This window comes from Buteo buteo, chromosome 16 (assembly GCF_964188355.1).
Source record: "Buteo buteo chromosome 16, bButBut1.hap1.1, whole genome shotgun sequence".
NCBI classification, from domain to species: Eukaryota; Metazoa; Chordata; class Aves; order Accipitriformes; family Accipitridae; genus Buteo; species Buteo buteo.
Genome location: NC_134186.1, coordinates 2,125,540 through 2,151,092, shown reverse-complemented (window position 1 = coordinate 2,151,092; position 25,553 = coordinate 2,125,540). Strand labels below are relative to the sequence as shown.

General features: G+C 41.5%; 1 protein-coding gene across 1 annotated transcript in view; it reads right to left on the bottom strand.

The window, feature by feature from the left end:
* The window catches only part of CSMD2 (CUB and Sushi multiple domains 2), a 306,984-nt gene extending 304,486 nt beyond the window's left edge, over positions 1 to 2,498 (bottom strand). The window contains exon 1 of the mRNA XM_075047281.1: positions 2,342 to 2,498. Within this exon, the coding sequence (XP_074903382.1) occupies positions 2,342 to 2,498 (157 nt within the window). The remainder of the gene's footprint in view (positions 1 to 2,341) is intronic.
* Positions 2,499 to 25,553: the final 23,055 nt, after the last annotated feature.

Below are 25,553 nucleotides of genomic sequence, written 5' to 3'. Positions count from 1 at the left end.
AGGAATACTATTTCTGTTCCCATCTGTTTTGACAAACAAATGATACACACTGTATTTCTGAGAGGCCATGCACGGATCACAATCAACTCATGGCCAAAGAAATTCAGTGACCTCTACAAATCTTAAAACACTCTCAAATCATTACTGCACCCTTAAAACTAAAAGGGGAAACTATACGAACCACTTCCTCTCCCCCCACCCTGCATAAACACAATAAACTTCAGCATATCACAAAACACCACCTTCTTTACAGCTCGGTCAGTTCTTTGCACAAACAGAAGCTACATTATCTTGCCTTCAGACACAGCAGCATCTGAAAAAAGCACATGTTTTGTGCCATTTTTTTAGAAGGACATTACTGGGCAACAGGACTACTGACATAGCACAGCTGATGTGATGCGAGTAGGATTTCTTTCCCTTTTTATTTTTTAAGACGGCCAGAACTATTAACTGATAGTTTTACATATACAGCTCTACTGCCACACTATGGGAACTCTTGGTTACTACTACCTACACAAACCCTAGGAACAGGCGAGGTTAGAACTGAAGCCTCTAAGGAACTCTGTTCTACAGCGGTTCATGATTTGCTCAGCAAAGGTACTAGAAGTCCCAGCCCAGGCTAAACTTACATTCTGGGATTAGATGCTAAAACCACCATGGACTCTGCAAAGGGTGGGTGCATTCACTCCTTATATATTCACCATGTTCTGGATATCCAGTAGTAAGCCACCGATTTCAAAGTTGGTATCTTGCTTTGACAAAAAGATCATTACTGGGATTTCAGAATTCTTTTAAAAAGAAGAGCTAGGAAAGAGGAGCTATTGACCAATGCCTCTAGCTCTGATGCAAATAAAAACCATCTGAGGTCTAAAAAGCTTTTGCAGATCTTCTGCTCACAAAGAAAAACAACATAGAGCACCAACCTCTGGGTGAAGGATCCAGAATAGACAGCACTCTAAATGCAGAGAGAAGGGAGCTAGGGGCCTGAGAAGAAAGGACTATATACTGAACAAGCAGGTACAGAGAGAAGCCTGGAAGATCTAGCACGAACAAGCCACAGACTGCTTAGGAGAAAGCTGTAAACCCCTTATATAGTAAATCATGTATTTAGGTACCTCTACATCGGTCTACTTGTATCAGAAAAGCATGACAGAAGCTGCTGGAATGGTTTTCTCTTGTGTACATGCTAAATACTCCTGCTAAAGAAAGGAAAAATATTCACCAAAATAAATACTCATCCTTAATTAGGACTTGTAGGTTGTTTGGGTGGTTTTATACCCTTCCCTAATAGATACTTCCAGTTAGCAAAACTCTTCAGGTCCACTGTGAGACTACTCAGGAGGAGCAGTTAATACTTATTCTGTATCTCCTTAGAGGAAATCTGCCTTACATAATAAAATCAGTGTTGCATTCCACATAAAGTTTTCAAAAAAAAAAACCAACCTAAACCCGAAGCAGCTTTCATACACATCAACACACAAACACACATTCCTCTAGCCTAAGATACAGCAGACAAGACAAACGTTACTTAGAAACTCTTGGAAATCAGGGCACTGCACAGTGTTGAAAGAAGACACTGCCAAACACTCAGCTCTCCCACTCTTCCCCCTCCTACATACACATAAGGACAGTCCCTAAATATTTGCTGTTTACACCAGAAATAAACTTCAGTCCTTAGATACGCTTTCGCTACAAGGGCAGTTGCGGAAACTAGGGAGGAGACACAAGCAAACTCCCCCCAAATTCAAGTCTTCTTTTGCTATCTTTCAAATCAATAAACACATATTTCACAAAAAACAGGATGCTGAGGCCAAAGAGCTCATATATAAGAGATAATCAACTTGAAAGGCAGGAAGAGTAAGAGGAAAGTGCTTCCATCTTCATGCAAAGTGTCCTAAATGTATTTTATCAGCTATGGGCAAGCACTAGGGTAGTGAAATATTGAATTAAGATGCAAGGGAAAGACAGAGGGGGAAACAGTGATGGCATTTTTCACAGTCATCTTGCACATCATACAGCAACTATGCACAAATTATTTGACCCACCAGAGAAGGGGAATAAGATCAAATAAAGCCACCTTTTATTACCCCATCGCTTAAAATTGTTGCTCCCAAAGGATACAGAGGGAAACTATCTTGTACAAAGCTACAACGGTCTGAAGAAAACACACTCCTTATTGAACACTACAGGGAAGCATGCGCTGACACACAAGTGTATGCACACACATAGAGTGCCATCCTCCCCCCCCGCACCCCCCAAAGAGGATTAACAGTGGTCCTTTGATCTAAGGAGCAGGAAGAAAAATGCTCCTAAAGTTGCCAGCTTTCTCCATTACACTTACCAGTCACCGAGACAGCCAGCAGCCCCACGGAGAGCAGCAGCACCCGGCTCCAGGAGCTCACTTCCACCGTCATGAGAGCAAAGATTCCCAATTTTCCCCAGTTCCTTCCAAAGCCACAGCTGCATCCCGGCTTGTCCCATCCCAAGGAAGGTTGCATGTCAAAGGGCAGCAGGAATGGGGTGTGCTGGGGGTTGGTGGTTGTTGTTGGGTTTTCCCCCCTTTTTCTTCCCCTTTGTGATTGGGATAGTCCTCAGCTCGGCTGGATGAAGAGGAGAAAGGAAAGAGGGGGGGAAAAAAGCAGGTCAGGCTTGTGATTTTTTTTTTTATTATTTTTTTCAGCCCAGAAAAAAAAAATCCCACCGCATGGAAGGCTCTGAGCTTCTGCAGCTGGAATGAACCAAGTGTGGCAGCAGCTCGGGGAGAGGAGAGGCAAGGAAAGGAGAGGAGGGCTGGCTCGTCCCTCCCGGTGGCTGTCTTAGAGCCAGCTCCTCAGCACTAGCAGCAGCACACAGTCCCCAGGGATTTATACTTTTTTATTAGCCAGTTGATTAATCATTCCCATATCTTTGTTCTCCTCTTCACTAAATGCCGGGGAGGGGAGAGGGCACAGGTGGTGCGGTGAGGGGCTGCCGTGCAGCCACCAAATAGATCTGCCTCAGTTTTGCTTCCCCAAACCCAGCACAGTCCTCCCACCAGCACCCACAAACCACAAATTATGCTTTAGCATTGTATTTATTTTTAATACACACTACAGGTTTCTCGTATAGCAGTAAGTCCCACAGCCCCCCATTTTGCATGGAGCATAGCATAGCACGCCTATGCACACACACACAGACAGCATTTCTGCTATTAAGACATCTGCCAGAGCCATGCAGCCTCCCCCAGCACCCCCACCCCTTCTCCACTCCTCTGTAAACAACTTGATGATATTGACACAATTTTTATGATGAAGCAAATTTTGTTACAAACACAAGAGAGATCACAAAAGAGCCGCCCGCCCCCCCCCCCCGCCTGCGACTTGTCCTCGCAGCGTGGATCCCAGCAATAGACCCATACCCTCAAACTGGTGGGACTGGTTTAAGGAGAAGGTATGCTGGAGGTGGGAAAGGCTGCGCTGGCTGTGCCCCCTCCACCGAGCCAACAGGCATGCTTGGCTGTAGTGCTGCTGCCCCTTCGCAGGGCTGGCAAGAGTGAGATTTCTCCACCACCGCCTTTTTTTTTTTTTTTTTAACATCTATTAGTACATTTGTCCCTGTAGCTGCATGCAAGATGGGGAAAAAATGCAGTCCGTTAAAGCCACATTCAGGAACTTAATTATCTTGGTAATGATGCTCAGGTCTATGGACAAGAAAAATAACTCGAACGTGACACGTTGTTTTTTTTGTAAAGACACCCTCGAATTTTCTCCCCCCTCCTCGGCAAGAACCTGCTTCTACGTTTCCCTTTTGGTTTGACAGAGGAGGAGCAGCCCCTCTCCCAAAAGCTCGCCTGCGGGGAAGTGGGTGTTCACCAGACCAAGATCCCCCTCTCCAGCCTTACACCACCACCCCCCGTCGTGTTTTGGGGTTTTTTTTCCCCCTCTATCGCCCGCCCCCAGCTCCCCCAGGAGGGACGCGGGGACCGGGGGGGGGAGCCGGGGCCAAGCCCCCGCCGCTCCGGCACCCCCGGCTCGCCCAGCTCAGCTCGGCACCCATCCCCCTGCCTTAGTGTTTTGCATTTGCTGCAGTTTCTTGCTGCAAAACCCCCTTCACTCTTGTTCCGGTTGCCTTGAATGAGCTTATTTGACAGCTAAAAAACAAATTATATCGAGGGCTTGCAAATCTGTCCCTCCACCCTCAAATCAATCCTCGTTCTCACTCACTTTCCCTGTGTCCCCTCTGCATTTCAATCCTTCCACTGCCTACATTGTGAACCGATGCCAAGAGCCAAGGCAACCAGGGCTGTTACATGAAAGAGTTGCTTTATATCTGTTTAAACTGCAGTATCCTATTCAAACAGACCTTATTGTTCAAAGGCACAAATCCAAATATAAAAGGATCAGAGAACAGGGTACCACACTTCACAGCTCCATACATTGGTTTTCCCTTATACAGCTATTCACCTCAACAAATCCCCCCCATCCCAAAAATTGCATTCAGCTGAAGATGTGACTTGGTTGCTGTACACCAGCAGGGTAGCGGCTGAGCCAAAGTCAGCTAGCCCTGCATCAAGAACCATCTACAGGCATAATAAAGTCATTGAGGAGATACAATCGCACTTTATTCCTGGTTAATAAAATCATATCTATTTCAAATCAAGGGTTTACTCCCAAGTACGTTTCCTTCTCAAAAGCACTAAGGTTTAGGGTCTAAATCTCAAAAAAATACTGCATTTCTTTGCTAAATAGACAAGACTGAAGAATACGGCAGAAACCATCACTGCAATCACCAACTTCTTTGATTGCAACCCATCTCTAACAAGGAAGCATTTGCAGGTTCTGGTTAACAGCCCATATCTAACCCCTACCACTCACTTCCCTTCTCACCTTGCAAAATTACCTCTCTACTGAAAAAGAAATCCTGCCTTCAGTGTAAGCACCCACCAGGAGACAAATTCTGCTCTGCACTGCCACCCGCAGTCAGAGCCCGGGCTGAAAGGAGTCTGCTGCCTTCAGACTTCACTGCCTTCCACATTCGCTGCAGATATTTAGCCGACTTTTTTATATTCCATTTATCACACAGTACCTCACCCTCCCTGCCAAAACAGTCTGATCTGTTTTGCGATTCCTCCACATAACAGCAACTGCTACATCCCCAAGATTCAGTTTAATCCATGGAGCTGAGAGCAATTCACTGGTATGAACCAATACTTCCTGGAGGAGGAGAAACAGACTCTGACAAAAATCAAGGAGTTATTAAAACAGAGTGCCAAAACCTGGTTTTCCCTCTAGCTCTGACACAAAGCCACATCCATAGGGCTCTTCTCTTTCACTCTCCCTCCCCTCTCCTACACATGCTCCAAAGAATGCAGACAGTACCCCGGCTCCCAAATACAACCACTCTCTTGGTATGAGGAACTACAGAGGGCATTCACACTGGATACATGATCATCTTCCCGAAAATTTCAAGTATCATAATCAGTAATTTGGTAGGGGAGAAAAAAACCCCAAACTTCTTACTAAATGCCACACAATTTCATTTATTCCCTCTTAACCACATATTATCACTCTTGAGGAGAAAAGAGCACTTATCCAGGTACAACCACGAGTTAAAAGATAGCTATGAATAATATCTCGATTAGCAAGAAACTGCAGTCACTATTTTAACCTACATAACAGGAAAGTCCAGTTCTGGATTATCTGAAAGGACATAAGTATAGAGCCAAGATCTTAGTGTACAGTGTCATGATTTTTGGTAGCAAAGAAATCAATACACAGCTGTTCATCTGAAAGTGTGCACATGTCTTTTATATTTAAAAAATATTTTGCCTTGTATTTCCATACCTAGATCAAGTTTTATAGCCCAGTACCTAAAATGACACAGAGGATGTTGGAAAGAAACAGTACCCAAAAGCAAAATTCTGTAGCCCTGATGCTGAAAAATATGCAAGTTCCAAAACTGAGAACAAGGTCTTTTTTCCATGACAGTGGAAGGGTTTACAAGGTGGCTAAAGATACTCTCCCCCTCCATCGCAGAGGGGCAGAAGTGCCACTGTGCTTCTGGAAACATCGAAAAGTTACAGAAGCTTACAACTAGAAATACCGCAGTAGCAGCAACCCTGTGGGCCCAGCTAGCCTAGGTGGCACACAGACTCAAAGATGTTCACAGCACAAACAGAAAGCAGCCAAGTAGAATAAAAGTTCAGCTTTAAAAGATGCAAGTCAAGATTAGTCCATCTTCCTCTTATCTCCTGGTAGAACAGACTTCTGTGCAACTTGCTATGGAGGGTGGATCCATAGCGGGCCGTGAAGAGTTTCAGGGACACAAATCACTCAAGCAGGGACGGGATGTGTTGCTAGATGGGCTTCAGAGAGGGATGCTACTCCTCTTTGGGATGTCGCAAAGTAAGAGTAAACACTAAAGCAGGAACACCCCTTCTGTCTGCACTGCTTCCCTCAACACGAGGCCTCTGCTCTTCATCTCATGTCAGCGGAAAGATGAGGGACTGAGGGCGAGAGAAGGGAAAAAGACCAGAGGGACAGTCCTTTGGGCACTGCACGGAGCTTAGCCACCTGCAGACACACAAGAAGTGATACAGAACTCAGGTACAGGGAGGCAGGGACAGTTAAATGCTGAAGACTGGAGTCTGTTTAGATATTTACACCAGAGAATGCTCTCAACTACGTGAAAGGACACAAGACTGCCATCTCCACTCCTGCTGCTGGAAGCCCAGTGGATGTTTCCAGCTGTTACCCTTCCTACCAGCTGCCAGACCCAACAGTTCCGTGGTTGCCATGGCTCTTCATTACCAAAACATACCACCTCCTTCAAAAAGACCGGTTGTGGACGCAAAGAGGCTGAAAGATGCTCCCTGGTAGGAACAGATTTTCACCTCCAACAGTAACATTTGAGGGTCAGTTCCCACTGGGACCTTTCCCCAGGCACATCTGGATCCACAACAACACTCCCCAAGATAGCTTGGACGAGGCTTGCCACAAGATCTGGAAACGCGTTCAACGACTCTCTGAAGAGCTGCAGCCCCTATCGCTGGTGCCACCGCTGCAGCATGCTCCCTGCTCAGTCCTCTCAGGGACCCTTCAAAGAGACACCATCGACTCCCAGAGCAAGTAAGTGATCTTTAAGTGTTGCCCAAGCTCTAGTGAAAAAGGCTGCTGCTTTCCTTTTTACAACTTTCCAAACTAGACTTTTGTAACGTGTTGAAAGGAACGCCTGGGCCACAGGGTACATCAATTGCTGTCTGACAGCCTCCTAATGAGGCAAATTATTCCCACTTTTTCCACTATAACCAATTTTCTTTGGAAAAAGTATGTCCCATGAAATCTGACTACTTCAAATTCTGAAGCACCATAAGCAGCTGCTGCATTCGCTTCCCCACAACATTTAAAGGAAAACAACCACACACACATCAAAATATTTACAGGAAGAAGTGAAAGCAGCATTCAAAGGAGCAAAATCGAAAATTAAAGTGTTATAAGGAAGCTACTGTAAACAGCTGATCTTTACAAAGAAAAGCTGAATTTAGCACAGAAAAATTTATGCCAAATCATGTTTCGCAGGACAAATAATGGTAAGAGATGGAAGCATGCTCTTCAGATTAATAGGATAATATTTACTCTATGCTCCTGAAACAGAAAAAGTAAAATTTACAAATCCATCTAACCATCAGCAACCATTAGCATATGTCCAGTTCTTAAAGTCCAAACAAAACATCATGCAAACCTGGCCCACCTTGCTTGGTACATGAGTGTCAACAGTTATTTCATCTTTAAAAAAAGATAACTTCACAGACTAGGAAATAAATTTTACAGATGAAGAGACGGAGGCACAGAAGTGGAAGTACTTAACACTATGTCAGGTAGAAACCTGGGAATTACATCATGGAGTCCTGGCCCCTTTCCTTTCTCCTCCCTATCCTAAATAAGCCAAAATCTTAAGAGTCTCCAGAATAAATGCAGGAAAAGGGAAACCAGATAAATCAAGAATAACCAGTGAAGTTCATGGAGTTGCCTGTAGTGGTAGGTTAAATTACACAACTGAAATATCTTTACAATTAGCACATGCTCAGTTACCCACATATTTCGGTCCTGCCAGTTGCTAAGAAGCCTTAGGGAAGAAGGCAGTATACAAACCAGTGAAAAAGTATGAACAACAGTCTTAATTGTATTCTTTAATAACACATTTTACTCGTAAAGGAATATAGATCTGGTCTTTAGCAGTAAGGCTACTTGCAGCAAGGCTAGCATAACTAACATGACTTCTAGCCCACTCAACCTGCAATTACCATGAAGCTAGCGCAACTGGACAGAGACAGCAGATCAAAATAGTTTTCATTTTGCTACTTGACTGTGAGGTTGTGAACTTTAGGATCCCTGCCAATGAAGGCAGTGGCCAAGACACAACCACAAGTACCTGAGACAAACTCAGCAACTTCAGTTTAGATGAAATTAAAAAGACAGCAAAGTCCAGTGGCTTAAGTAATACCCTCGGGTTCAGAATAACGATCCTCTACACATTGTTCATCTGCTGAGTTGAGTTACCTTTGGCAACTCATCCGGCCATTTCTCTCAGCAACTTTTTCCTATAATTAGCTAGCAGGCTCTTCAGGATAGAAGTACACACTGCACACACACTTGTACAGCAGAGTATGTTGATCATCAGTTGCTCAAAGACCCCAGAAGTCATTGAACCTTCCAATAACAGCCAAAATGAAGTGCTAAAACCAAATTACTGTAACAGAGCTCAATGAACTGCTTTAAAATGGAAGCAGTTCAAGTGAGACGGCCCTAGGTCAGGTTTCTACCTCTGAGGTAGAAGCTTCCGTACACTACCTTGGCTACTTCTATTACTCCTGAAAAGACTTACAGAAAGATTAAGAAAAATCTTTCCCTATATACCAACTGTCAATAAAGGTGTTACCCAATTCATCAGCTGCAACAGCATTAGCAGCCAAAGATTACACCACATGACCTTACTCAATTTAGCAATCCTTAATTATTTTAAAATATTGACTTATGCAAACTGCTAGTATGCTCATTTTAAAATGTATCTGCAATCTTTTGAACAAACAACAGCAAGTTTCACCTTCCTGGTTTTGTTCTGGAGCATTTGGATACAGAAGAACAAGTTACTGAGAACACCCAGAGCAGGTAGTGACAGGAGGAACCTCTTTTGTTGAGGATGTCACTGTTTACCAACATAAAGGAGCTTATAATCTTCCATAAGAAGAGGACAAAGCTTCATAGGCAAGCATCAGAGCTAGGAACATGACATGCAGCATTCACATCTTCTAACACACTCACACACAGGACTCCAGTAACCTAATGTTTAAGTCCAAGAGAGACAAGAAGCATAGTTGCCACCTCAACTCTAAGTCTCTCCAACTACAGTGAGGGCACAAATGCCAATGGGTTGTGCAAAGCAGTAAGAGGGAACACAAAAAAATGTGATTTGAGTAAGAAGTACAAGATTTGAGTAAGAAGTTGCAGAATCAGGGCTGCAGCCTGTGAAGCCACCAGACAGGAATCCCACTGAAAGATGGGGCAAAAAGCTGTACAAAATAAACTGTACTCAGAAATAGCCTAACAATTTTCTATTTTCATATCCACAGTATAAATCTGTTGAGGTTTTTGTTAAAGAGAATATCTATTCTTTAAAAATAGGGGGAAAGCAGCATCCTACTAATTATAGTGATCCTATGATTAGAGATAATTAGATACAGTTACAATTTAGAATTTCCTAATTCTAGCTGTTTATGAACCATATATGTATCTATATAGTGCATGCACAGAGCATCAAGCTAAGAAAAGTAAATTGATAATACATTAAGTTATTGAACATAGCTGGATGTGAAAAAGCAAACTGGAATTCAAGTCAGTGTTTTGAGTAGGTAACCACAATAGGCACGAATTGGTATTTTCAGCAGGTAACCATCATAGGCACTCAGGTGTGCCTTAAAGAACCCAAAATTGTTCAGCTTTGACAGCAGTCCCACTGTATGGTCCCAGAGGACTTTGGGGGGTATAGAGTGCTTTACAATGCACCCTACAGATTAAATACTCTGGTAGTCTTATCTCCCTGTATGAAAGATGGTTAATAAGCTACAAATACTACAACACCCAGCCCTGTTAAAGCCTTACAGGTGACAACTGAATTGTAATGACAAGTCAGTCCAAGGAAATTCAGACCCCTCATCCTGCAAAGATTTAAGGATCCACTGAGCCCTGAAGTTTAAACCTTGCAAACCTAGGGCCTGGAGAACAAACAAGGTTTTTCCCATTAGGGACACTGGGATACAAGCCATACAATCCAGAAAACTCATTTCATGTCCAGAATCATGGGGTTAAATTTACCACTTTTGACAGGTGACATGAAAACTACCACAGGGCTTAGCTGTATAACTGAAGTAAGGCTTCTCCACTTTACAAACTACTGTGAGGGTAACTCCAATAATGATTGCCAACTGCTCTAATACTATGGCACAGGGAGCCATTTAGTTCTTCCTCCTGGCAAGTGTAAGCCACCTCAAAGCATGTTTAACTCATTCATGCCCACTGCCGGCAAAGAATCATCTTGTTTGACACAAAACTTAGATTTTGTTTACAATCAAAATCTATTTTGACCCACAAATATTTTTAAGCATATATTCTATAATCATTCTTTGCACACCTCTAATGCTGCCATCCAACTTCTCTTCAGTTATTCTTGGATAGATGCATTAACTAAGGGTTGGGGGTTTTTTTCCCTCCCCTTTTATGTGGCTCTTTGGAAGAGAGCAGTGTCCAAGATGAAATTTTATTCTGGTTAAGAAGGAATACTTGGGTCTTAGATATAACAATGAGATAGAAATGCAAGGTTTAGGAGGAGTCAAGAAAAATAGCTCAATTTTAAGTCAAACCTCCTTTAACAGCAGCCATATTCCACTTTCTTACAGCAGCTACTTACTAGATGAACCAGAGGGGCTCGAAAGTATATACAGAGCAATGATTGGAAACAGAGAAAGGGAGATGAAATTAAGAGCTCTCTGTGATGCTCAGCTTTCTGCTAAATCCGTTATCACCAGCCTTCTGTGTTCAGCAAAATCCCACAAGAATTCCAAGGGGCTGGAGGATGGCATCATGACAAGCACTCGCAGCATGGAGGGCAGAAAGCTAGAGGAGCCACTACTACTGAAATACACAGACACTGCCGAAGGTGCAGACAATCAGGTAATGGCTGAGGAAGCAAAGGTAGTGAAGGAGTTCATACAGGACAGCATGTCCAGCTCTGCCAAGAGTAGTACAGCTGTGTCATCAACAACAGCAGAAAGTCAAGCCACAGGACAGAAGCAGCAGCTCCCACCATTTGCCAAGATTTGCTCCAAAACTGATTCTGATGCAGTCACAAAGAATTCAGGTATGGATCTGGGCATGGTCCTTGAACATCATCTATCTTAAGTCCTTCTCACATGAAATAGATTAGATATAGAAGGTCATGACCATGGAGATTTATGTATTTGGTCAGTACTTTCTAGAAGCTAGTTTTTTGGGCTGTTGGGGTTTTTGGTGTTTTGGGTTTGTTTTGTGGTTGGTTTGGGTTTGGGGCTTTTTTTGGTAATGTCATGATTTCGGGGTTTCCACTGTGAGACATTTAAAAGATCTTGATTCCCACAGAGTATTAATAACTACATTCCTTGAGGCATCTTAGAATAGACAAAAACAACGTTACATGTCCAGATCTACTGTTTAAGTTTCTGGACTAGATTTATCAGTCTGGAGACTTAAGGCACAATCAACTTCTCTGTTCTAATATCCTTATCTCAGAGTTTTGAACTTTGAGCAAAGGTTCTTGTTCTATTCTTACAATTTCATTCATTCTTACGGCTTAGGCAATTAGCTTTATTCCAGGTCCGGTGGGTCAGAGTTTAACAGCCCTACAAGTGAATTCGAACTGCTAATTGCTGAGTTTGGGTCTCCATGTTGCAGAACTACAGGCTGCAAAAGTAACGGGTATCTTAAACAGATTTTCCTTACAGGCAAACCATGTCCTCTTAATTGCAAGTGTTCCACAGATTAATAGAAAGAATGCATGTTTATTAATGTCTTTAAACCTTGTTTTGTTTTACAGTAACTACTGCAACACTGGATAAAAAAAACGTTAAATACAATGCGAGTACTTCAGGCTCCTCTGCTACTTCAACCACCACAGCATTAAATCCGCCAGTGTGGCAGAGTCTGAACTTCCCTCCATCTTCCATCTTTCCCAACCACTCAAACTTTCCACAGTTTCAGGTAACATAAAATAGACCCATGTTCTATGAGAAGAGAGTAGAACATCCTCGTGCTTATGTTGACAGACTCAGGGCACTACCTGCTGCTATTCTGACAGCTGCTTTCTGATTTGTAGGGTAGAGTAAGAAACCAGATTGCTATCCTACTACAGTAAGTTACATTAAGTGGCTTTGGATCACAAACAAAGCTTTAACAGCACATGTAGTGTGGTCCTCTGAGATGGCTATGACAGTATCAAAGGATGATGTATTATTGATACAGATACTGAATGTTGACCTCTCTCGGTCTTCATTACTTTCCATTTTTATCTTGTATTTACAAGCATTTTATCTTGTATTTACAAATATTTTTACATAATTCATTACAAATATTTCATGCAATTGCCCTCTTTACAGACTGGGATACTGCTTGCTTAGTCTAGTGAAACAGGACCTCATATCAAAGTAAAAGAGCCAACTAAGATTAGGAAGAAGCCCAATGCTCAAGTTGAAGGAAACAGAAGAATGAATACTGGGAATTCCACGTAGCCGTGGCTTTCTATGGGCTATGTTCCCCTAGCTCCCTTTGATTCCACTAAAAAACAAAAGGCAATACACAAAAACCACACCAGAAACAAAGCTATGGCTCTCTAGCAGTAATCAGTTCATCCTAAAAACTGTCAAAAGTTGTCACCAGCCTGTTATAAAAGACAGAGGGTAGATACACATGACCCAGAGCACACTTGTTTTGCCAGACTGAGCTCCCTCAGAAGTTGAGAGTCCAAAAATTTTCCCTTCTTCCATTAAGTCAATGACTAGTTAGCACAACAAATACCTACTTAGCATAGGATGAGCACACAGTCCATCCACCTCTCAGCAGTCAACAGGGAACTGAATTTTTCCAGAGGCAGAATAAAGCTACAGAATGGAAAGCAGACTCCTATTCTGGAGGTCTCAGACTGTAGGGAGACAAAGAGAAGATTTTTGCCCAAAGCTAAGAAATACACTTAGCCAGGTTTCTCTGAGCATAACATTCCCCTAAAAACCTTACGCAAAATTAATGGACCAACTCAGACTGTTTTAAAAAAATCACACCTTACGTATGTTTAATAGGGTCCGTATCATCAGAACGCAAGGATCCCGTATCAGCAAGCTTTGCACCCTTCCTTTGGATGCTATTCAAGACAGGTGCGTTTACATGGTTATGAATATGCTTTAATTTGCACGACACAGATGCTAAGCACAATAGATTAGTCAGAGCAGTTTGTCATGTGCCAAGATTGATGTTGATGCCATCACAAAAATAGATTTGGGGACAAGATGCTGAACTAGTTTAAGTTCACACAGTTTGCTGGAGTGCTATGTACTCCAAATAGCTCAAGGGATGGCCTTGAGCCTCTAACTGAAAACCTTTATTGCTTATGCTCTAGTTATGTATAAAATAGGGAAAGACCACTGTGTGTCTGAAAAAATATTTTCGACAACTCCAGTTTCCATTTATGGGGTTACTGCCTTGTCAGTATTCCTGTTCCACTTTTTTTTATGTGGGCTATTTCCTTTTCCTCCCCAGGTAGCTCCATACAGCCCACTGCAGATTTTCCAGCCACCTTACACTCCAGTGTTGAACTACATCACTCTAGTTCAGCCTAGTTATCCATACCAACAGATGACCCTGCCAACAGTATCCAGAAACATGCAGGATCTATCACCAATGGCAGGTGATGGGATCCAGCATCCATTTTCTCCTTCCTACAGGTATGGCCATGCAGATTTGCTTTCTATTTTTTCACTACGTTAGGGAGAGTTTGTTAGTTGCTGTAAACCTGCACGGAGCTAAAGATTTAATCGGCAGTTGGGTTTCCCAGTTACATTCTCACCAAATTCTAAATCTGAACAAAAGACAAGATTTACTATAAGGTGTAAATTCTAAAATAATTTTGATACAAAACCAGAGTAATTAGTTTGGGGTAAATGAAGCTGAAACACTGTGCTATAGGAGATGCCACTTACAACTTCCAATCAATGTTATGGATAAAAAGTATAAACATTTTAACTTAAAAAGGAAATGCTTCAGCATGATAGAAACCAAAATATTTTGACACTGTCAGAATGAAATTAAAGGATTCATTCTGATACCTTGCGATAAAAAACTGTGGTTAAAATCAACATATTCCAAGGGTCTGGTAAAATAATCTCTAGAGATTCAAGTTCTATATATCATCTTCTGTTAAATGCTTATGGGGTAGACAGGAATAGCACATACTTCCTCCCAGATCACCTTCCCAGAAACCATATTAGACATCCAAAAAAAGTGAATAAATGCTTTTAAGAGGTCCATTATTAGGAAGAAAAAGAACTAATTTGGAAGTTAGATGTAATCTCCTGAAGCTTGACTAAATTTCTTTTTCTGTTTTAGGTTTAGTTCTACACCTGGAAGAGCTGTGACAACTAACCTCAACTACTTTTCCAGTGAGAGCTATGTAAAATTTTAAGTGAACCCAGTTTTCCTAGTCTAGTATTCAGAGAAAAACCTGCTATCTATTTTAAGTCCTAGGGTCCTATAAGGATTTAACGTTTTCCCCAAAGTGAACATTTCCATCTAGCATAATCCCATATGATTTATATTGTAAGAAACAGCTGTATGACAATTCATCTGAAATAAATTTTTTTTAGGATGACAGAATAAGAAGGGGCTTTTTTTGTTTTGGAAGATGGAGACAAATAATAAAAATGTTTTATTTATGACAAATGCCTGAGCTGCTTAGAATTGAGTATTGGTGCAATAAAGATAGTTGATAAAAGAGAGTCTTGGCCACAAATTTCAGAGATAGTAACTGTATTTGTACATTCAAAGTGAGATTAACACAAATACATTCGATAGCTGGGTGGTGCAGCTCCACGCGTGACATGTTCCTGTCTTATTACCTCAAACTCTAATGCTAATCCAGATGGTAATCTGAATTTTACTATTAAAAAAGATCAAGCCATAAAGCTTGTATGGAGAATCCTGTTTAACTGTATTCCCTTGGTTATTTAACTCAGAAGTCTCAAGGCTCTAACTTTTGACAATGATCCTTCACCCCTGCAAAACAGCTTCTGCTTCCTCTGGAGTTTGCACCATTACTGCGAAGCCAGAGCAGCAAGCTTCCTCTAGAGCCAGCAAGCCTCCAGATGGCTATGGCTATCTGTCTGCTGTATTTCAGCCTCAGTTTGCTGGGTCAGAAGTAGAAGAGTGATTAGATGGGATTCTACAGCCTGCATGATACACGTCGGAACAAATTACCACAAAAGTCTCTCCCAGCCTTAAAACTAGTGAATAAGGTCTCAGTCACAAGGATCTGACAGTTCGCAATCATCCAGCCCTATACCCAGTAGTATGCAAGTCAGGCTGCTCTTAAATTTAAGGAGACATTTATACTTTGCTTAAGAAGGATATTGCACCCATACAAGTCAAGATGTGAAATTAATTCTGTACACCGCTTAACAAAAGCCTGGGTATTTTGCAAATAGTTATAGGTCCTACAAAATGTAGAGCACTATTCATTCCTGGAGGAGCTGATGTGACCAAATATGCTTAGCCTCTGTAGTCAAAGCACTTTTGTAAGAGGACAGACTTCAATAGTGGCTCATAATTCAAGCAAAAGATGGAGCATCCTTCCATTCACTGAGCTTTAGGCTTGGCCCCAGATACACAAACACCAGATTTTTTTCCCTTTCCTCCAGTAAATAAAACTAATCTTGTAACTTTAAAAAATTTAGCTCTTCCTCCCCTTTAATCCTGTTAAATGTAAATAGTACAACTTAGTTGTGTAGGTTTAGCTGAAGCTAGTAAATAATTCACAGAGTATGTTTACTGTTGTAAGGTTGATAAACAATCTTACAGTGATCCTTCAGGTGACATTTTGCACATTATAACTAGATTACTGCTCTTCTCACTGTTCCTCTTTCCACACTGCATCAACATCTATTTTGGGTTACCCAGATGGCTGAGGTGATCTAGGACAACTTGTAATAAGAAATTCATGCTTTGGCAAGATATGTCCACTAGCCCTTTTTTCTCCACTTACCGCTGTAGGCCAAAATTTCAACTAAGATAAATTAGACAAGCAATTAGGAACCTCTAGTGTTTCCACAAAGCATCAACAGTCTTCATCTGCCTTGTGGGTAAGGTGACAAGTTGATAACATAACACAATCTGAAAGACAGTAAAAGTAATACCAAGGCAGCCAGGACAAATCAAACCTGAAGCCCACATATTGCTTACAGACCCCCACCAGCATCACCAACAATGCTCTTAGTTTCAGTGCACTTCATATCTGAAAAGTCATGAAGAGGGGACACTAGTATAGAGACCACCTATGGCATTTCACCAACACTTGATTTGTTAGTGACAAGTAACCTGAACCAGATACCTCACTATTGTATCACAGTTCAGGCTAGAAATCTGGGAACTGAAGATTAGCCAGGATGCAAAAGTGAGCTACTTCCAGGGTCACACGAGAAATGAGGCCATAGGATCATTAAGGCACAAGTGGTCTAAATCACAGCTATATCCCTCAGTCAGTAACACTGGCACACTAAGGCAGGATTGCATAGTTTTTCTACCCAAAATGCTTGCCTTGTTTTCAGCACAGGATCAAAGATGCCCAATGAAGATGCTTGACAATATTTTTTTCTTTCTTCCCCATTATTCAACATATGGCTGTGGGCCCCATATATAGCTACAGAACTATTCCAGTTCTCGGGAGCTTTTTGCACAAACTCGGAAATCCACAGTTCCAGCATTTCATAACACGCTTCTCCCAAACCTCTATAAGAGAGAAGAAAGGGAAAATATCCCCATTTTACAAATAAAAAGCTGAATTTGGGGAAATGAGAGCTCAAAGATTTCATCCATCCAGTTTAAGAGCACTAACTGCAGGTAGTCAAAAAAAGTCTCAGGAACACAAACCACTATCTAGAGGGCACAAAATTCAGATACATTTTTCCTCTAGCTAGACCCTTTCTGCAACTCTGTTCTGGTACATCCCATTACTACTTGAAGTCACATGCAGCTCTCTGGCCAAATCCTGATTTCTTTCTACTCAGTCCTGAATTTTTCCGAGTTTCTCTTGCAACATACTCTCCAAATCCTCTGTTATGGCTGTTATAGGCTTCCTTTCAAAAAGAATTGTACAGAACAAAATTATTTACTTATGTCTTTCAAAACCTCAACTTGGATCAGAATTTGCTTTGGCTAAAGTCAGATATGTTCTGCCCCAGTAAATTCCCATTTTCTTTCAGTAGAGTAGAAGCTTGGATTTTTCTTCTGTTAAATCCACTGGCTGTTTTTGTCCAATATTCCTAATACAATTAGCATAACAAGATAAAGGAATCAAGTCCTTTTCCATTTTTCTTCCTTTATAAAAGGACTGATGACAAACTGGGAATCAGAATCTGTATTGAATTACATTTGCCACAAAAGAGTTCATTAAGTAATAGTACGTAATAAAAATCATCTGTCAACTTGAAGGATAGACCAAATCCACTTAACGAAACAGCTGGTTATTTTCTAGAGCACTCTATAGCTCATAAACAGTCAATAAGAACAAGGAAAAAGACTGAGACAAAGGGAAATAAGGAACAGTTCAGGTATAAGCATACTAAGCCACAGTTTAAAGGCTCTTGCCTTCTGCACAGTCACAGCATGACTGTAGGTAAGACTTTGCCCATGGTACCCTGATTTCTCCCTCATTATAGCGGTAGCAATAGCTCTTTTCACAAGAAAAGAGATTAGGAGGCTAAGGGCATGACAGATCATGAGATGCTTCAACAGCTGGAGTATCACCAGAGCACCTGAATTTCTATCTTACTCCAACATATCAAACAGCCCACAATGACAATGGAAGTGAGTTTGCATTTACCGCCCCCATCTTCCATGCACAAGGCTGAAGTTGCACTACCACATCCTAGTGGAGAAGCATCACAGCTCCCAGCCTCCCCAGCCAGAAAACTCAAATATAAACATGCTTCTCACTTGCAAAGTTTGTGCTCTCAGCAGCAAATCTGGGAAGAGAAAGCAGAAGGATCAGTGCTAGTCCTTTGCTCCAAAACAAGCCATATTGGCTGCCGACAGAAAATTTGCCTCCCTTTCCACATTCAGCTCGCTCACTGAAAAATCCAAATCAGTGCAAACCATCTGCACTGCTTTGGCTCACAGGACTTGTTCCAAGATCCTTGAAGTCCCATAACATGCCACTTACAGTAAGAGTATTATGGGTAACATTCAGTGCCACAGAGACAGCTTGTTGGGAATAAAGGTCACCCCTGACATGGCATTGCTACGAACCTACAGTGCCCTTCTTGCATGTATTTAACCCAACATAGTCTCAAAAGAGCAACCCTTCTTAAAAAGGGTCAGTTTCATTTTAATCTTGTTGACTCTTCACCATTTACAGATTTATTGCAAGACACATTTGTAGCAGTCCTATTCTTCCACATATCTACAGAAGTTTTAGACAGCAGATTTATACAGTGCTTTAATAATGTCTCAGAAGAGAACGGATGTAGGAGGCCTACTGCAGCCTATACTTGACTGCACACTAGATCCTTCTCAGGCAATCAACAAAAACCAAAACTAGTTATGAATGCTAAAAATCATCCATTACCTGTTCTGTCTTTGAGAGTCTCACATTGCAACAGAGTCAGGATGGAAACTCCAGGCCCAGCATGGTGGTGGTCATGGTGGAGTCAGCCCAGCTGCACCTCTGATCCAGGCAGAAATTTAGAGCTTTACAAAATCTGAAAGTACAATGAGCATGGATATGTCACCACCATGCCAAACTCCTACCTGGGTTATTGTCAGGAGCTGCTTTTCTGAAGCAACACTCATGTCCCAGGTCAGCCTTACTGCTGTTCATCCAAGTCCCTGGCTCAAGCTTCACACAGCTTTTCAGAGAACTGACATATATAGGCGAATGCCACTGTAAGAAAAACAAACTTACAGTTTCTAGACTGATCAAGCCTATGTAAGTCCAAAGCCCAGGGCCTAGCTGAGCACGCTAACAGTTTCCCCTCCTTCATTTTCTTTAGCCTGTCTCCTCAAAAGTGTTTTCAAATAGGCTAAGCTTACCTGACTTCCTTCAAAAATCTGAAGATTCACATTCTATTGATCCCAATTACTTACAGATGGGATGATAGTGAAAATGGAAACCACATATCAGGGGTTGTAAAAACTTCTTGTCTATCTCCTATTATTATACGTAATCATATCAAAACACAATTCACCTCTTTTGCCCTAGGTCATCTTCCTTAACTCTAAAGGAGGAAGTAATCTGTTTTTGCATTTTATATTACTTCACAAAAACTCTGTACCATGACAGTGTTTGTTTATACATACAATAACTGGCATTGATTTTTAGTATGCAAAACCACATTAGCATTATCAGATCATCTAGAACTACTGTGTTCATTACCTGCCAGAACAGGCCAGAAGTCATTGCAGTTACTCGCTTTAGACACAACAATTTTTCCGCTTTAAAATATGCCCTTGTATTGCCTTGCTGCTCAGATTTGCAGAACTCCTGAGTAATAGTAAGTCTTGCTGAAGATCTCCCCTCTCCTGGGTAAAAATCCTACCCTGGCTGCTCCAGTAAAGACAGAATAAACTGGAGGGTGCAACAGACTTTTGTAGGTGCTGCGGACACCCAGAGTTGCAATATTATTTTGGAGACAGAACCACCTTCATCTGCAGGCACAGAACCATGTTTCTCTCCCTTTCCTCTAGAAGTCTCCCACAGCTTGTGTTGCTACCACTGCAGTTTTTCCAAAGGCATTTAGTCCAGCTACCCAAAACAAACTTTTACAAAATTAGTTTGCATGGTTCCCAAGTCCATTAAACTTAAGATAATGTGGGGAGGGGGGATTGATTGAATAGCTATTAATCAAAGGATGGGGTTTATTCTTGTGATGTCATAAACTGCAGAAATAGAGCTCAAGCAGTTTATTAAATTACAGAAATGCCAAGAAAAATAGATAGCTTTAATAATACATTTTTGCCTATCTGTTATATTTTATATGTAGCTTGCAGAAGAGAATTAAAAAGTTTTCTACCATATAAAATTGCCATTTAAAAGGAGAAAAAATCCCCAAACCAGATTCTGTCACTGATAGAGAACACAATTATTCTAGGCTAAAAAGTTTATTCTTTTGCCAACATGTGAGATTACTGCAGTTCAGCGCCTACAGGAGAGGAGGGGATATCGTTCCAAGATAAGACGTGGTCCCTGAGCTTAAAAGCACAAGTGCATTAGCCAAGAAAGAACAGCAAACACACAGACATCTCATACAGGCAGGCCCACCTTTGAGGGAGAAAGTTCTCCGGCTAGCATACCTTGCCAGTGCTCTACCATCACCCTCACAGGCTGGACCCACCATGGCACCCAGGTCTAGAGGATGTTGCTAGAGCAATGGAGTACTGGGCTGCCTAAGGATTGCAACAGCAAGTCACAGGTTAGCAGAGGTATCTAAAGGAGGAGGGGACTTGGCCAGAAGCCCCTGCTCTTCACCAAGATCCAGCCCATCGCAAGAACTGGATGTGTTATCGGCATCTCCAATGCCAAAAAACTTTTGTAAAACTGCATGAACAACATCACTGCCCCCTATTCACACCCACTCTTCAGCAGGGACAGCCTTCCTCTTAGCTACTTCAACTATTTCTACCTCTTAATTAACAGTTCAAGAAGCATCCCTCTATATAGTCCCAGGCCCACCAAAATCAACACTAACTCATTTTTTCATTATTCTCCCACCATCCTACTTCCTCCCAATCTCCAAGACTTTTCTGTGATTCAACATAAGCACAGCCATCCCAGCTCTTGCAAGCTGCAAACTGAGTCACATTATCTAGATGCAAGGCTTCCAAAGAAAACGCCCAAATAGTGCTGATGAACTGAATTTCTTTCCTCTGGGAACAGGACTCAAAAGAACACTACACTAGGGGACATTGTGCTGTGATTCAGGATGTGGTAAGCCTAGCATAACAAGTAAACATGAAATTCTGAACCCATACCCTTAAGAACTGTGACACTTAAAAATGCTACAAGCAGTAAGTCTTACATGTTTGAGATGGCTCATTTATGTTGATGAACCAGAAGCCAGCTTCCACATCTTAAAATCCTTCAGTCTCTCAGCTGTGCTTTATATACTGCCTTCTAAACACAGTCTTGCAAAGATAGACATTGATAAGTATATTGTACTAGTAGGATATCTTAGTAGGGAGCAGACTACATGAAGTCTATATTTATCAATCTAACTGCAACTGCCTGGGGGGGTGGGGGGGTGTCTGGGCTGTTTAACAGGTAAATCCATCTGACAAGAACACTATGGTTAGGGATAGCCCAAGGTTAGCAGAAACATACTTAGGAACACATCCAACATGCTGGTATGTGAATTTAATCTCCTTTTCATATTCACCTCAGAAATATGCCCCGTTAATCTTTCACAGATGCTTCCGCAAAAGCAGAGCTCATCAGAAATGAAGTGTCTTATTGAACATGCACTCCTCTCTCACCTCTGAGAGCAGATTTTGTCTCCTGGGATGAGGAAAGTATCCAGCTGAGGAAGTGAACAGCAGGAAGCAGTCTATATACATTTTAATGTTTCACACTGTGCTTTCCTGTTCCTTTTGGCATGATCTATGGAGTACTCTGCTTCAGCATTCAGACATACACACAGAATACAAGGCTAGAAGGAAAGCACAAAAGTCACATAGTCCAGATCCTACCCTAAGGCAGGATCAACCTTACATGAAACCTGCCTAGATGATATATATGGTTGACATAGGTAGAGCTGATCCTGCTTGGGCAAAGAGATTGACTAGATAGTTTATTGCACATGTAAGTTATCTGTGTTTACATGGCATGTCTTCTTAACAAAAAGGAGACCAACTGTTAACCAAAATATCTCTTTCCAAACATTCACTGCCAACACATCTCATCCCTATACAGTGACTATTAAGACCAACTTCTACCTTATCTGTGCAATTTCCCCCATAGATCCTATGATCTGCCTATTTGTGGAACAGCTAGCTAAACTAGGCACACGTTCTCCCACAAGCATTTTACCAAAGGCTACAATTAATTGGGCAATACTGGCTTGTTTTTTTGTTTGGGGATTTTTTTGGTTGGTTGGTTTGTTTTTTAATTAAAACTAGCTGGGTAATTTTCTTAAAGGCAAATAATTTAGGGATTAATAGTTCAGTGGCTTGTCCACCTACTTCCTATAGTATCTTCTCTAGTAGAAATAGTAAGTTTCTAATTCAAGCCCTATTTTTCATACAGAATTTGGTGCTATCAATGCAACTCTAACATTCTTATTTTCTCTAGTTCATTTGATCAAACTGAAGCAGATGAATTTTAGTTGAAAGCTTACTACCAGCTTCACTTCTAAACTCCTGGCCCATAAAGAAAGATTTTGATGCCAGCTTCTTGCATTAATGGGAAACTGTTAGAAGTTTGTTGCCACTGGTTATGAAGAATCTCATGTGGATTCCAAAAAAGGAAGAGGGGAAGGAATATTTTTAATCCTGGTCACTTAAGCATTCCAGTTCTCTGCATGTCTTCACAGATACTGGCACAGCTCAGGGATGGGAACATACACCCCAATTTTCCCAAATTTGTTCTGGCAGAAACTGCTACATTACTGTTCCCGAGCCAGGAAAGCACCTTGTCACAAAGCCTTTTGCAAGACTTCAGCAAGTACACAACACCAACTCAGACACACAACTCTGAAGCAACACAAACCTACACAGGCTGTAGAGATTCTTTTGACCCCTCTCTGCTCTTTAGGTTTCTTCGCCAGAGCTCTTCAACCAAATGATCTCTTTCCTTGCTAAAATTGCTCATACACAGGTTTACTCCAGCAGCTCACTGTAACACCCCTGAGTTCTAACACATTGCAAACAGACTGCAACAGACCACATCCCACCTTCTGTAGCAGTAGGAGGCTGAAGGGCTGAGTGTCTCAGCCTCTCTCCCACAACTCATGCCACCATTGTGCTCAGTACAGGATCCACGCCTGCTGCAAGACTTCCCTACCAGGGTCTGGAATTGAAAAATTGAAAAATGTAGCTACGCATGCTTTCAAGAGGCTGGCTCAGACTACTAATAATTCTTAATGTACACAAGCAACAGTAAAAAATTAATTTTACAGCAAAGCACATCTGGATAGACACAAGCCTCAAGGAGTAGAAAAGCTTCCCAAGACAATGTGACATCACTATAGGCAATGGAATGGTGAGCTCAGAAAAACAGATCAACTGGTCTCACTGCTTTAGCTCTGGGTTTGTTTTGGGTTTTTTTTAAACATTCTGTACAATTTGTTATCCAGTTCTTTTCCAGTGGGCTTGTTCTGCCACTTATGTGTATGCACTTAAAATTGGGATCCATGGGGTGGCTGTGTACAGTTACTTCCCTACCTTAATGAGATATCTTGCGCATTACACAAGTCACTGATAAATGCCCACTTGCTGCTGTGGCTGTGCTTCACCATTTGTACACTACTGAATTAATCTTATTAGGAAGTATAATATTCAGAACACTTATTCCTTACTTCCTTTCATTTGTATAAATATGTTGCTCTGCCATGTTCTCTAATTGCTTAACATCTGTTAGAAGGAAGAGAAAATAAACACATTCTAGCAAGAACAAACTGTAATACCCTTTTAAAAAGTGCAAACGTAGATATGTTTTACAGAGTGGGCTGCAAAAACCAGGAATACCAAACCCAAAAAATTAATCCAGCCCATTGAGTGAGGGGAAGTCTTTGTGATCAACATTCCCACAAAGACAATTAAGTTCACTCAGTTCAATTTTAGCTCTTGATTAAAGTGTTAATTTACTGAAAGTGGTATTTGGCCAAAACGTACTACATGTGAACACAGGAACGTCTGAAAGAAGTATTTTCTGCTCAGCCACTGCTAGCAGCATCCTGAGCACTTATTCAGCTTTTTGCATATAGGACCTCCTCAGGTCCCAGTGCCAGTACCCATTTATTAAACTGAACATTTACAGGTATGCTGCCAGTTTAGAGCCAATCGATGACATTGGCTTCATATACAGCCACCAAAGTCCCCTTCAATTCATGGTGACCTGGAGTAGGATTTACATCATACACAAAAACTAGGGACAAACAAGAGCTACAAACCTGTAAGTGTATCCTACAGTGCAATTGCCACCAAGTGTTAGGACACTTCTGAATTTCAGGTTTGAGCTAGCTTTAGTCTTCAGTTTACAGGCTTGCTGAAACAACTTGTTAGTGAACCCGCCTAAGAGAGATACAGCTTATACTAGTAAAAAGAAATCATAACTGACTAGATCCTTCCGCTAGAAGGAACAGAATAGCTAGAGTCTTATTTAATTTGATTTTGCCTGCTCAAGAAATACTGCAACAATCTTTCCTTTGGTCCAGCCTGTATTTTACCTCCTGTTTAAGAGGAAAACAAAGCCTAATTTTATCTAAGATATAAAGTCCCAAAGTGTAATCCGAACCTGCTGTACATTACTTGTACATTTCAATGTCATCCTGACAGAGCTGACAATGCAGTTAGATTTTATTGCATGATTTCATGAATGACTATTAACCACAGGCACAGAGTCCTGTAAATAGCATTTCATTTTTGTGAGCTTTTTTTAAATGACTTCTGTGCTACTGCCATTCTTTGTCTCACTCTCAGAAGCATGCCAGTTATCAACTGGGGACTAAATTGTGTGCAAATGAAGAATTTATTGACTTTAGTATTTTCCCCTGCATATTTTGTAAGCTGAAGTCAAACCATTCACTGAGATTGAACCGTCTTGTAAAAAGGGGGGAAAAAAAAAAAATCTATCATTCCCAAACGATATTTCATCCAAAACACTACTCATGGAGCCTGATGCCCTTAGACAAAGCTAGGAGGGTAACAGGAAAAAAAGTGGGTGTGGTGTAAGTCAGCTCACATGGTGAAAATTTTAGACTCTGCACCTCCCTATATATTTTCAAGCCATACATGAAAAACTTGAAGGCCCAACATCAGGGATGAAATTAGTTAAGACACCAATTAGCTAAGTCACCTCCAACTTCAGGACAGCTAACATGCTCTTTCCCTCCCCTGATCACAGCAGCAGGGATGGGCAGAATCATTTAGCAGGATGCCGCCTCTCTGGGAATATCCCTTCACTAAAGCTGCCATTCAGGGACTCCTGTGCTCTACATGTCAAATTTCATACTTCCTCCCGCAATCACTAGATGCTGGCTATTGGCAGAGGGAGGCATGTTTTCAGTACTTAACATA